The sequence below is a fragment of the Thalassophryne amazonica genome, chromosome 18, assembly GCF_902500255.1.
Source record: "Thalassophryne amazonica chromosome 18, fThaAma1.1, whole genome shotgun sequence".
Lineage (NCBI taxonomy): Eukaryota > Metazoa > Chordata > Actinopteri > Batrachoidiformes > Batrachoididae > Thalassophryne > Thalassophryne amazonica.
Genome location: NC_047120.1, coordinates 2,708,952 through 2,720,365, shown reverse-complemented (window position 1 = coordinate 2,720,365; position 11,414 = coordinate 2,708,952). Strand labels below are relative to the sequence as shown.

At 42.5% G+C, this 11,414-nt stretch overlaps 1 protein-coding gene across 1 annotated transcript; it reads left to right on the top strand.

Annotated features, from left to right (window-relative positions):
* The first annotated feature begins 5,576 nt into the window (after window positions 1-5,576).
* Window positions 5,577-6,215, top strand: LOC117531545 (basic salivary proline-rich protein 3-like). Its single transcript, XM_034194666.1, has one exon. The coding sequence runs from the start codon at window positions 5,577-5,579 to the stop codon at window positions 6,213-6,215; it is 639 nt and encodes a 212-aa protein (XP_034050557.1).
* The last annotated feature ends 5,199 nt before the right edge of the window (window positions 6,216-11,414 follow it).

The window sequence follows — 11,414 nt, the reverse complement described above, 5'->3', positions numbered from 1 at the left end:
CTCACACTGAGTGTTTCACGTTTTAATTTTTGCTTTTTTGGGCAACACACAAAACTTCACAAACACGGTAACTTAAATAAAATAATAATAATAAAAAAAAAACCTGACTGCGAGGCTGCATGTTCAACCTCCAGCTGAAATGCATCTGCTGAATTGCAGAGAAAGAGGGATAAAAAAAAAAAAAAATCATGCAGGGACCCAGTCCATCAACCTTTATTAAAAAAAAACAAAACTTAAAAATGGTTACATTTTACAAGTTGGAGAAAACAAAACAGAAAGCCACATCGTATCGCCATTTCAGCAAAATGCCAACACTTTGGCGCAGTGACATTGTGCCATTGCTTAGGGACAGCCCTGGACTATTGTGGTAAATAGTATAGTGGTAAAGTTTCTGGCTTTACCACTGCAGCTGCTTGCACTGTGTTCCCGCATGCAAGAAACTGTCACAGCATGTATTTTTTATTTATGTTTTTTCCACAGCAGCTGCACGATGTGGTTACACGTCACGCAGCTGTGTTCCCACGTGCACAAAACTGTCACAGCGGCATCGTGCATGCCTGCCCGTCGGCTAGATGTTTTCATGGTTCGCTCATAGGCGCTGCTTCGCTGCTTTTCAGAAGTGGCAAGTCCGCTTCTTAACCCCTCTCAAAGCCATTTAAAGATGTCAATCGTGATTCATTTTTGTGCTGATTAAAGTAACTAACTGGGACTCTTGTCTTGTTGTGGGCAAGAAACAAGAATCGTCCTCCATTTGCACAGCTCCAAACGATGTGCTGCTCTCTGCCGAGACAAGTTAGAAAGATAGAGTCCGGATGGAATGAATAATTTCAAAGTGAATCAACATTTTAAATCAAATGACACCTCTTTCCAACCATTGTAAAACAGACAAACTACAACAGAATAAAACATTTATTTCCCTTCCCAAAATGACACATCCTGCGTTTTTTATGAATGATATTGATGTTGATGTGTAGCGCAGCTGGCTTGTGCCATTAACATCTGAAAGGAAACGCTTTTGACAAAAACTACAGATGTTTATTTCTATTTATGTCCAGAGATCAAGGATCCAGTGGCAATTTCATATTTATTTACGTTAAGACTCAATAAAATGTTGTTGACATAGAAAACCTGTAAAGCCTACTTTTAGTACATAGAAAATTCACAAGAGGTATTGATAAGGGAATCGATAAAGAAGCGGATCGATAAGCGGAATTGATAGATAAAATCTTATCAATACCCATCCCTAATCAGGAGGAAATGGTTTATGAATGTTGTGAGTCTGGTGGTATTACATGTTATGCTGTAGTTACTGGTCATTTTATTACTTATTTTAATGATTTCAAAAAAAAAAATAAATAAATAAATTTTTGCGGTTAACAGTGTGCCTAAATCGATGCCTGACTTAAATAACATAATATAGATAGAACAACTAAAGGGAATTTACAACGCAACAGATTTGCACTGATCTCAAAAATGACCCAGGCGACTTCACAAAGGCATTCTACTTTAAAAGCAGTGTTGTCTGTGCCAAAAACCACTCTGGCCCTCTGCTAACGTGACCGAAACTAACAGTGTATTGGGGCTGCCCAAATCGATGCCTGACATAAATTACATAATACAGATACAACTAGGGGGAAGTTACAACACAATGGATTTGCACCGACCTCAAAAATGGCTCCGGCAACTGGCAAAAAACAGAAATCCACCAAAAGGAGAAGATTTTTCATCCATGAGAAAGGTAGACATATTGTGTGTGCAAGACACCAAGTGGAAGGGAAGTAAGGCCAGGAGCGCTGGCAGTGGGTTCAAGTTGTATCATGGTGAGGATAGGAAGAGAAATGGTGTTGGGGTCTTTTTAAAGGAAGAGTATGTTAAGAGTGTGTTGGAGGTTAAGCGAGTGTCTCACAGGGTCATGAGCATAAAGTTGAAAATTAAAGGGGTGAAGATGAATATCATCAGTGCATATGCCCCACAGGTAGGTTGTGATACAAAGGAAAAAGAAGATTTTTGGAGTGAGTTAGATAAGGTGGTGGAGAGTGTGCCCAAGAATGAATGAAATGAGTGATGAGGGCAGCGGACCTCAATGTGCATGTTGGCAAAGGGAACAGAGGTGCTGAGGACATAGTGGGTAGATATGGTATCAAGGACAAGAATGTGGCAGGCCAGATGGTAGTTGATTGTGCAAAAGGGGAAGGAAATGGATGGATGGAAGGATGGAAATGGCTGTAGTGAACACCTACTTTAAGAAAAGGGAGGCGCACAGGGTGACATATAAGTGTGGAGGAAGGTGTGCACAGGTGGACTACATTCTGTGTAGGAGATGCAAGCTAAAACAAATTGGAGGCTAAATGGACTGCACTTATATAGCACTTTTTCCATCTGCATCAGATGCTCAAAGCGCTTCACACATCAATGCCTCACATTCACCCAGATGTCATTGTGCTGCCATGCAAGGCGCTCATTACACACCGGGAGCAACTAGGGGATTAAGGACCTTGCCCAAGGGCCCTTAGTGATTTTCTGGTCAGGCTGGGAATTGAACTGAGGATCCTCTGGTCTCAAGCCCAACACTTAACCACTAGACCATCACCTCCCCTGAGACTGTAACGTGGTGGCAGGAGACAGTGTAGTTAGACAGCATAGGATGGTGGTTTGTAGGATGACAGAGGTGAAGAAGAAGAAGAGAGTGAGAGCTCAACAACAGATCAGATGGTGGAAGCTGAAAGAGGAAGACTGTTGTGTGAAATTCAATGAGCAGGTGAGAGAAGCACAGGGTGGAGGGGAAGCAATTTCAGACAACTGAGTGAACAAAGCTGTTCTGTAGAAGAGATCTGGAGGATTAAAAACAGCATCCAGCCCTTTACCTCTTTTGTTCTCTTCTTTTAAATGACACATTTCTTCTTCCTGGTCTGCAATCATTCCTTCATCAGCAGGTATTAGCTGTAGTTTCAACATGTCCCTCAGCTGCTGGACTTCAGACATGTTTGTAGAAAGACTTTAAAACACACAAAAGAAAGAGAGTCAACGACCAAGTCAACAACCAAGAGGAGGAAAGACTAAAAACAGGCCGATTTAATCATCTGCTACTGCTCTGCTGTCCAGGCTGACCAATCACAAGTGTGAGACAACTAGGGATGGGACCAATCGGGTTCTGATACCAAAGTAATTCATGTATCGGAAAATACAGATCCAATCCGTGACATTTTCTGATACCGGAGAAGAGCCACTGTGAATCCTCTCAACTGCCGTTGTTTGCTCTCTGCTTGTTTACTGCCAAGCGGGAGGAAGAGGATGGATTATTCTGAAGCAGAGCTGTTTGAAAGAGCTCTCTTCCGCAGTGTTCTAGCTGCGGGTAGTGGGAAATTTCTGCCCAGTTCTCGGCTTCAAATTGTCTGTTCATCAAGCACAGATTTTCTGACAAATTAACTGAATTGTTGCTGAAAATTTGTGCTACAAAGATAGCCACTTCACTGTCCCGAGGTTGTAAAACACTATGAAAAGCCAGCTCAGTGTGCAGCTGAGGAGGACAGCAAACAGAGATTCTGTCTGCTGAAGGGGAGAAAATCTCAATTAAAGTCCTGAGCATGAGAGTTGATCATGATATTTATTTTACAGTTGAAAAGCTTTGTGTTTACCAAAAGTTCGAAGTTTGCGCAGCAAGTGAGGAAGAAAAGAGAGAGACAGAGGGAGAGAGAGAGGGAAAGGGAGGGAGAGAGACAGAGAAAAAGGGAGAGAGACAGGCAGGGAGGCAGAGTGCTGTCTTTTCTCTTTAAGTGTATAAAAATAAGGCCATAAAAGTCTATAAAAACAAAAACAATTCTTTCACCAAAGCATCAGATCTAGGCTTTCATCTTAGATACACCTTGTGGCAAATTGTAGCTCAACTTTCAGGGCTCCTTTTTAAGAAAATCCTCATATAAAATCAACAACAACAACAATAATAATAATAATAATAATAAAGCAAACAGAGCTCTGGTATCGGATTGGAAAAGTATCAGTATCGGCAGATATCCAAATTAAATCTGGATCGGAAATGAAAAACTGTGGGTTGGAGCATCCCTGCCTGAGATTACTGAAAATGCTGTGCTGCAAAAACTAGAGATTTTTACAAAAATATCTAATAAAGACAACCAGAGTCTCAAAGAACTAGGGGATATTTTAATGGAGTTTCAATCAGATAAATCAGCGGACAGTAACCAATTGGAAGTGAAAAACTGTGGATCAGTGCATCCCTAGAGACAACACCGAAATGTCCCTGTGCTGGGACAGACACTCTAAAGCATGTGCACGTTTTCCAGATGTACCTGCTGCAACCAGCTGATTAGAGAGAGAGAGACAGAGAGAGAGAGAGAAAATATGACTGTCTATAAGATATTTAATTAAAACTAAGATGGTGTTAAACTAAAACTGTTCTGAACTTACACGGTCTGAGATCAGGAAGAGAAATGAAGACAATGAGACACTGTCCCTATTTTGTGGCAAGGTAATAGAACAATTTCATTTACAACTAGAGCACCGTAAGAATAGAGCACAAACCTCCGACAACACGAGTTCCCAATTCCACAAATTTTTACCTTGGAAAAACTTTAAGGTCAAAGTAATGTTCGAAGTGCTTTTTCAGAAGCTATATTACATAATCAAATGTCAGGAGTATGTATTTAGTCCAAAGGTTTTTGTGGTGTTGTCAGGGTCTTTTTCAGTTTCTGAATTCTTTTTTGGATCATTTTAACAGAACATTGGTTATCTCTGCTATGCACAATTTGTCATTGCTTTTGGGCATGTGGTTTCTTTTTTTTTTTCCCGTCTGCATATATAGTAATGGTAAATGCCACACTGGCAGAACCATTTATGAACATTAATACACATATATGCAATTTATTCTTGCAGGACAGAAGGTATGTAGTGCGTGAGTGAATGTGGTGTGCATGTGTGACCCCCATCCACCCTTCCCAACAAGCCTACAACATCCTACTCAAAGCCAACTGACAACTTCTATCAGGAGGGACCGACCACAAAACACGAAGACAGACAAAAACGAAAAACAAGTGTTGAAGACAATAACTGTGACGTGAGACATCGGGGAGATGGGACCCCAACATAAAAAATGCCGGAACAAACCACCACACATGAACAAGAAGTGACAGCGACAGTCTGTTGTCTAGTTAGTGAGCATTCATACCCTAATCTAGGACACCAGAGTTTTGATCCCCTTGAGAGCACCCAAAACCAAATTGTGGTGTCGGCCACGAACACATAACCATCCACACACAGAGACCCAGATCACAGCTATATACCTGATCACTACTGTGGCTGGTGTGTTGGGCCAAGATAAAAGTACAGAACCCTACCATAAGACATGGACCACTCTGGTGCGTCGGAAGCCATACGGCCAACCGTAAGCGACGACGGAAATGGGTCCAGGACGCAGAGCCCCAGGAGGAACCAGGCGAAAAAGGGAAGTGGAAGGGCACAGGGCCAGGAAGGGCAGCCACCAGAGCCACCGGGGCAGCACGACGGACCAACAAGAGAGCGGCCCAATGGCACTGGAACGCCCTCCCCCCCCCCCCCCCCCCCCCATGGAAGCACAGGAAGCAACCCCATATCCGAGGGAAGCATGCAGGGCGTTGGCAGGGCCCATCAAGAGGGGGGAGCACAAAAACCGCACCACCCTGGCCATGGCCCCAAGAGGGAGGAGCGAGCGGCAGCGGGAACGGGGGACAAAGGAGCCACCACAACTGAACCAAGAGCGCAGGCAGGGACCACCGACATATGAGGATGGGGCCCAGCCCCCAGAAAAGAGGCGAGACCCACCTCCCAGGCCAGGAAGCACACAAGGCCCCCCAAACACCCGAGACCCCTCCAAGCAGCCTGCAGGACCCCCCGGCCTCCAATCCACCCCCATCCCGGACCCCACCCTGGACAGCAAGCCCAAGATTGGGAGACCGCCTAAGCGAAAACAGGGCAAAAACCCCACCCCATGGAAACCGTGGCCCCCAAACCCACAGCCGCTGTCCGCCCCCCGTGCCAACACCCACGCCCCACTGCCACCACCCATCCCCCAACGAACCGCAGGACCCCGGACCCCACGAGCCCCAGAGCAGGGCCCAGAGACCACGGCAGAACCGGCAAGGCAGACCCCCCCACCCCAGACATCCACAGCCATCCAGGGCCAACCACACATGCCACACTCACCCTACCTACCAACCCCACCATAATTATTACAGTTAACTCCCTTGTTGTGTGCAACCCCCTAAGTGAGCAAACATAGTGTTGCATTAAAAGCAGGGCAGGACACGGCAGGTGGCAGACTGTCGTCGGAGGCTGCGGCACACTGCTGCACCACAGGCTGCCCTGCAAACCCACCACCGCCTGTGACCCTGACTCTAAATAGTGAGTGTGTTTACTAATTGTGTTGAAAGATAGTGTGTGCATTAAAATGGCAGGGCAGGAGTGGTGGATGGAGATCAATCCATACCCAACACCTGACCGCAGAACTATTTGATCCCTATAATGTGCTACTTAAACCCCAGTATGATGTGCGTGCGTGTACTGTGCTGGTGAAGTGCATTAAAAGGGTGTGACATGTGAGGCCCAACCCCAGCGGCCGGCGGAAGGAGAGGTGCGGTGCAGGGAGCGGGCCACACACACCGGCCCCACCGGGTATGTGGTTTCTGACTAACTGGAAGATAGACAAACAGGAATAAAATTGGAACCTAAATCCAATTTTGGTGGTGTAGGTGAATCCATAACAGAAAAATTAGAGTGATTGAAGCACTTTTGATGAAGCTATAATGCAAATGTCTACAAAATCCACAATCTGGATCAAACTTTGTCAGGCTTTAGTGAGTGCCAGTCTGCACCTCACTTTCAAATATGAGAGTTATTGCGACAAATGTGATTAAGATATAATGTAAAATATACATAAAATGGAGTTTCAATGTTAAATTTAAATGGCCACAAAATCTGATCTGGATCAGAGCTGGATCAAACTCTGTCTGTCAATAAAGAATACCATCCTACATAACGCTCTCAAATATGAAATAATTTTTTTGGTATAGTTATGAATATTTGGAAATTCATTCAGTGTTAAAGATAGGGATTTTTCCAAGATTTTTCCTGACTTTGATGACCTTGAAAACTGAATCAGTTTTTGCCTATCAGGATATGAATCTTAAGGAAAAAATTTCCTAATGATATATGAAAAACTGTGGGCTTCACACTGACTGTTCAGAAACAAACACAGAAACAAACAAACAGGGGCAAAAACAACACGAGCTTCAGATTTTATGAATTATGTGCACAGATCCATTTTTGTGTGTATAAAATGAGGAAAAAATTAAACTGACAGTATCGATTATTGTTCGGCTTCATCAGTCCGTCACCAAGCTGAACTGTCCATTTATCATCATAAGTCACAGTTTGTCTTATTTATTTTTGCTGATATTTGGTGTTCAGTCTATAATAAGAACTCCAACACAAACTAACAGCTATCATTTGGATGTGGTGGAGTTGGTCTGAAATAAAGTTTAGTGGACAAACCTGCTGTGGATCAGCGAACTTCAGGCTTGAAAACAGCATCCAGCACGTTGACTAGTTTCTTCTCTTCTTTAAATCCACTCGTTTCTTCTTGCTGCTCTGCGATCTGTTTGTTTCTACCAACTCAAATATCTCGGCTTCATTAGCAGCAGTTAGCCGCTGTTTCAACAACCTTCTCAGCTCTTCCACCTTTTCACGCTAACTTCGTCTTTTCTTCGTCTTCCGGTTTACTGTCGAACTTTGTGCTTCTGGAGCTCTTCAAAAAACATATTCGAGGATCACAGAGTGAAGTTTGATCTGTTCACAGAAGTTTCCAGCGTCTCCAGCTAACTAGCTTTAGCCTCGGACCACAACAGGAAACAGTTCTTCGTTGGATTCTTCTTCTATCGTTTTTTTTTGGGGGTGGGCGGTTTGCAATCCAGTGCATTATCGCCTCCAACTGTTAGGGAGTGGAGAATGAATGGAGTCTGACATTTGTTATATTAATGAGGAAATGGGGAGATAAAGGGAGGGGGAGAAAAAAAAATGGAGGAAATGACACTGTCAAATTGTCTTCATGACAGAATGAGAAACGCCGCTGATTCAGGAAAAATGTTCCCCTTTAAGACGCTCCTCGTTCCACCTCCACCATCGACTTCTGTGACCGCTGATGGTTTGACCTCTGACCTTACAGGTACAGCAGCAGACATCATGAACTGGTTCTAGTTAATAACCAGAGCTCACCCAGGTTTATTCTCCAAAATGATGACAAACCCCAAATAAAATTCTTTACCAAGAGTCATTTTAGTGTTTACACTATTGTGTAAATAAACTTTTGAATGAAACCTGAAGTACCAGGGTGATTCTTAGACTACGGGCACTTATGTCCTTTGATCATATTGTATGAAAAACAGAAAAAAGGGGAAATTTCACACTTTTATAGTTATCTTTACAATGAAAGTGTGTTAAGAAATTTGTTCTAGTAGTCTATGACTTTTTCACCTTTTTTCAGCATCATTATATGCAAATATTGCCGTTTTGTGCTTGTCCCACACCCAGACTTTTGCTCTTCAATGATAAAAATGAATGGTAAAGAAACGTTTTTTCTAATGTTTTAAAATATCTCTGAATAAAATATCAGTAAAATAATCAAATCATAATTGGGGTATTCATTGTCATACAACTGTTGTGATTTTTTTTTTTAAACAAAATGTAGTTGTCCCACACTATTGCGGTAATTTCCACCACAACACTGTAATGTCCCTTTTAACAGTTTGTATGAAAGATTGTTTGGGTAGTTTCTATGGAGATAAACAGTGACATCAGAGCACATGTATATAGCGCCAAATCACAACAAACAGTTGCCCCAAGGCACTTTATATTGTAAGGCAATGGTGTGGTGGAAATTACATTTACAAGGCCAATAGTGCCGTAGTTAAAGAATCACCCACCAGCTGAAATGTTGACAGCAGTGTGTCAACTGGAGCAGGAGATACAACTACTAGTTTGCTTACAACAAAATTCAAACATTTTGTGAGGAAGAATTGTGAGCAGAGTTTAAATGAATCAAACAAAACCATCAGAATTAAATAAGAAACTGAAGGAGAAAATGTGTTGTGAAGAATTTCACCGTTTTCACCACAATTAAAAATGTCAAAATTCTGTGAGGAAGAATTGTGACCAGAGCAAAAGAAAAATAAAAATTCATGAACAAGTGAAGAAGGAAAAACATTTTGGGGGAATTTCAGTTCTTACCCCGCCCCCAAAAGTTCATATCTGGCCCAAAATTGACTATTTCAACATTAAGACATTACAAGATTCACAGAATCAGAAAGTTTCCCAGCATGCAGCAGGACTCCTGACACAGATGCCATCTCACACCTCGACGACAGCAACACCTTTCTGACAGGTTAAACACCATGAACATCCAAACGCATCACACCTTCACACCACCTTTTAGTCCAAATCTTCTTACACACTGACAGACACTTTTTGCTTTTAAATTTCTGTTTAATAGAATCCAACAGGCCCCAGACCCGGGTTCTATAGTTGCACCCTTAACATTTCTGGAATTGTATCTGAGGGCTCTCTGAGAGATGGTGACTCTTCCCTTAATTGCTGATAACTGCACCTTGTGGACACTTGGGTGACTGGGGATTATTTCAAGGTATTTCTTCAGGTTTTTCTTTGTAAGGCTTGTTGCGCCGTAACAACTGGTATTATATCTACAGGGATTAAAGTAAAAAAAAAAAAAATCCTTCCGTAATCGTGTCCTTGGATTTAAGATAAAACAAGATGGAGACAGTTAAAATACCAGCAAGTTGTTCTCCTGCTGAACAAGATTCTATTTCACTCACTAACCATTGCTGCTCTTTTCTAATGCAGCATCATATTATAGAAAGATTTTAACCTCCACATTATTTAAATACTTCAGGATAAACACATTTTAAGGAGACAGATTTTCTACAAATTTTACTTCATTCAACACCAATTAAAAGCTACTGGGCTAAGTAAAAGAAACATTTTGCAAGACTTCCTTAGCTGCAGTTTTCACAAATCTACACACAGTAGCTTTAATCTGAACAGCAGAGCTGCATCAGATGCTTTAAAGGTCCACTTTTGCAGCAATTTTAAATACATTTTTTTTGCACATAACAATAACCCTTTGAAAAAATAAGATATTTAATAATATATTATTATTATTATCATCATTGACTTGCAGGGGTGGTGTCCAAGTGCTTCGTGGGCTTGGTTTCAGTGTGGAAGGTTGCCGGTTCAAACCCCACCCCTCTGTCAAATTTCTCCATGTAACGTGGAGTTGTGTCAGGAAGGGCATCCGGCATAAAAGTTGTGCCAAATCAACATGGAAATCCACCTTGGACCTGCTGTGGCGACCCGGAGTGAAAACAAGGGAGCAACCGAAGGGACTTACAAATAGTAAGCCAGTGTTAAAATAATATTTAAGAATAATGTAATTTGACCAAAAACCCAGTATGTGGTGTATTATTTTAAAAATGACTGGAAATTAAAGATACATAATGAGGGGAAATCCCTCTTTATGGGCTGAAATGCATTTCCTCAGGAGGGTAGCTGGGTTCCCTCAGAAATAGGGCGAGAAGCTCAGTCATTCATGAGGAGCTTGGAGTAGAGCTGCTGCTCTGTCGCGTTGAAAGGAGTCAGCTGAGGCGGTTTGGGCATCTGGTAAGGATGCCTCCCAAGAGAGGTGCTCCAGACACCAATCAGACGTGGTTAATGTGGCTCTGTAAAAGGGAAGTCCCCTACTGGAGCTGTTGCCCCATCACCTGATCCCAGATAAGCAGTTGAAGATGACTCATGACTGGGAAATCCTACTCAGAGAGATGCGCCATTGATGGACCCTGTGCTGTTGTTATAAGTTCAGACAGGAAGACAGTTAAGGTCGACAAGATCTGGATGAGCTTTAGTGCTAAATTAAATGGTAAATGGACTGCATTTATATAGCATCTGCATCAGACACTCAAAGCACTTTACAATTATGCCTCTCATTCACCCCAGTGTCAGGGTGCTGCCATACAAGGCGCTCACTACACACCGGGAGCAATAGGGGAAAAAACCCTTGCCCAAGGGCCCTTAGTGATTTTCCTGTCAGGCGGAGATTTGAACCCATGATGTTCTGGACTCAAGCCCAACACCTTAACCACTGGACCATCACTGTCAGAAGTGCTACATTATAGTTTTATTTTGTCTTGTTTGCACGTTCTGCTTCTTTAAGGACCACTGCTAAAATACAAAGTATTCACTGACTGTAGCACCATTTCTTTTATGTTGCTGAAAAAAAAAGAAGAAAAAAAAAAAAAGGGGGGGACCGAGTGCGCTAAACCTGCACTGCAACTTTTGGATTGGTTTTATGTTATATTGCA

Bases quoted from the DNA above. Each gene is read 5' to 3' on its own strand.
- LOC117531545 (XM_034194666.1), top strand. From the start codon at position 5,577: ATGGAAGCACAGGAAGCAACCCCATATCCGAGGGAAGCATGCAGGGCG.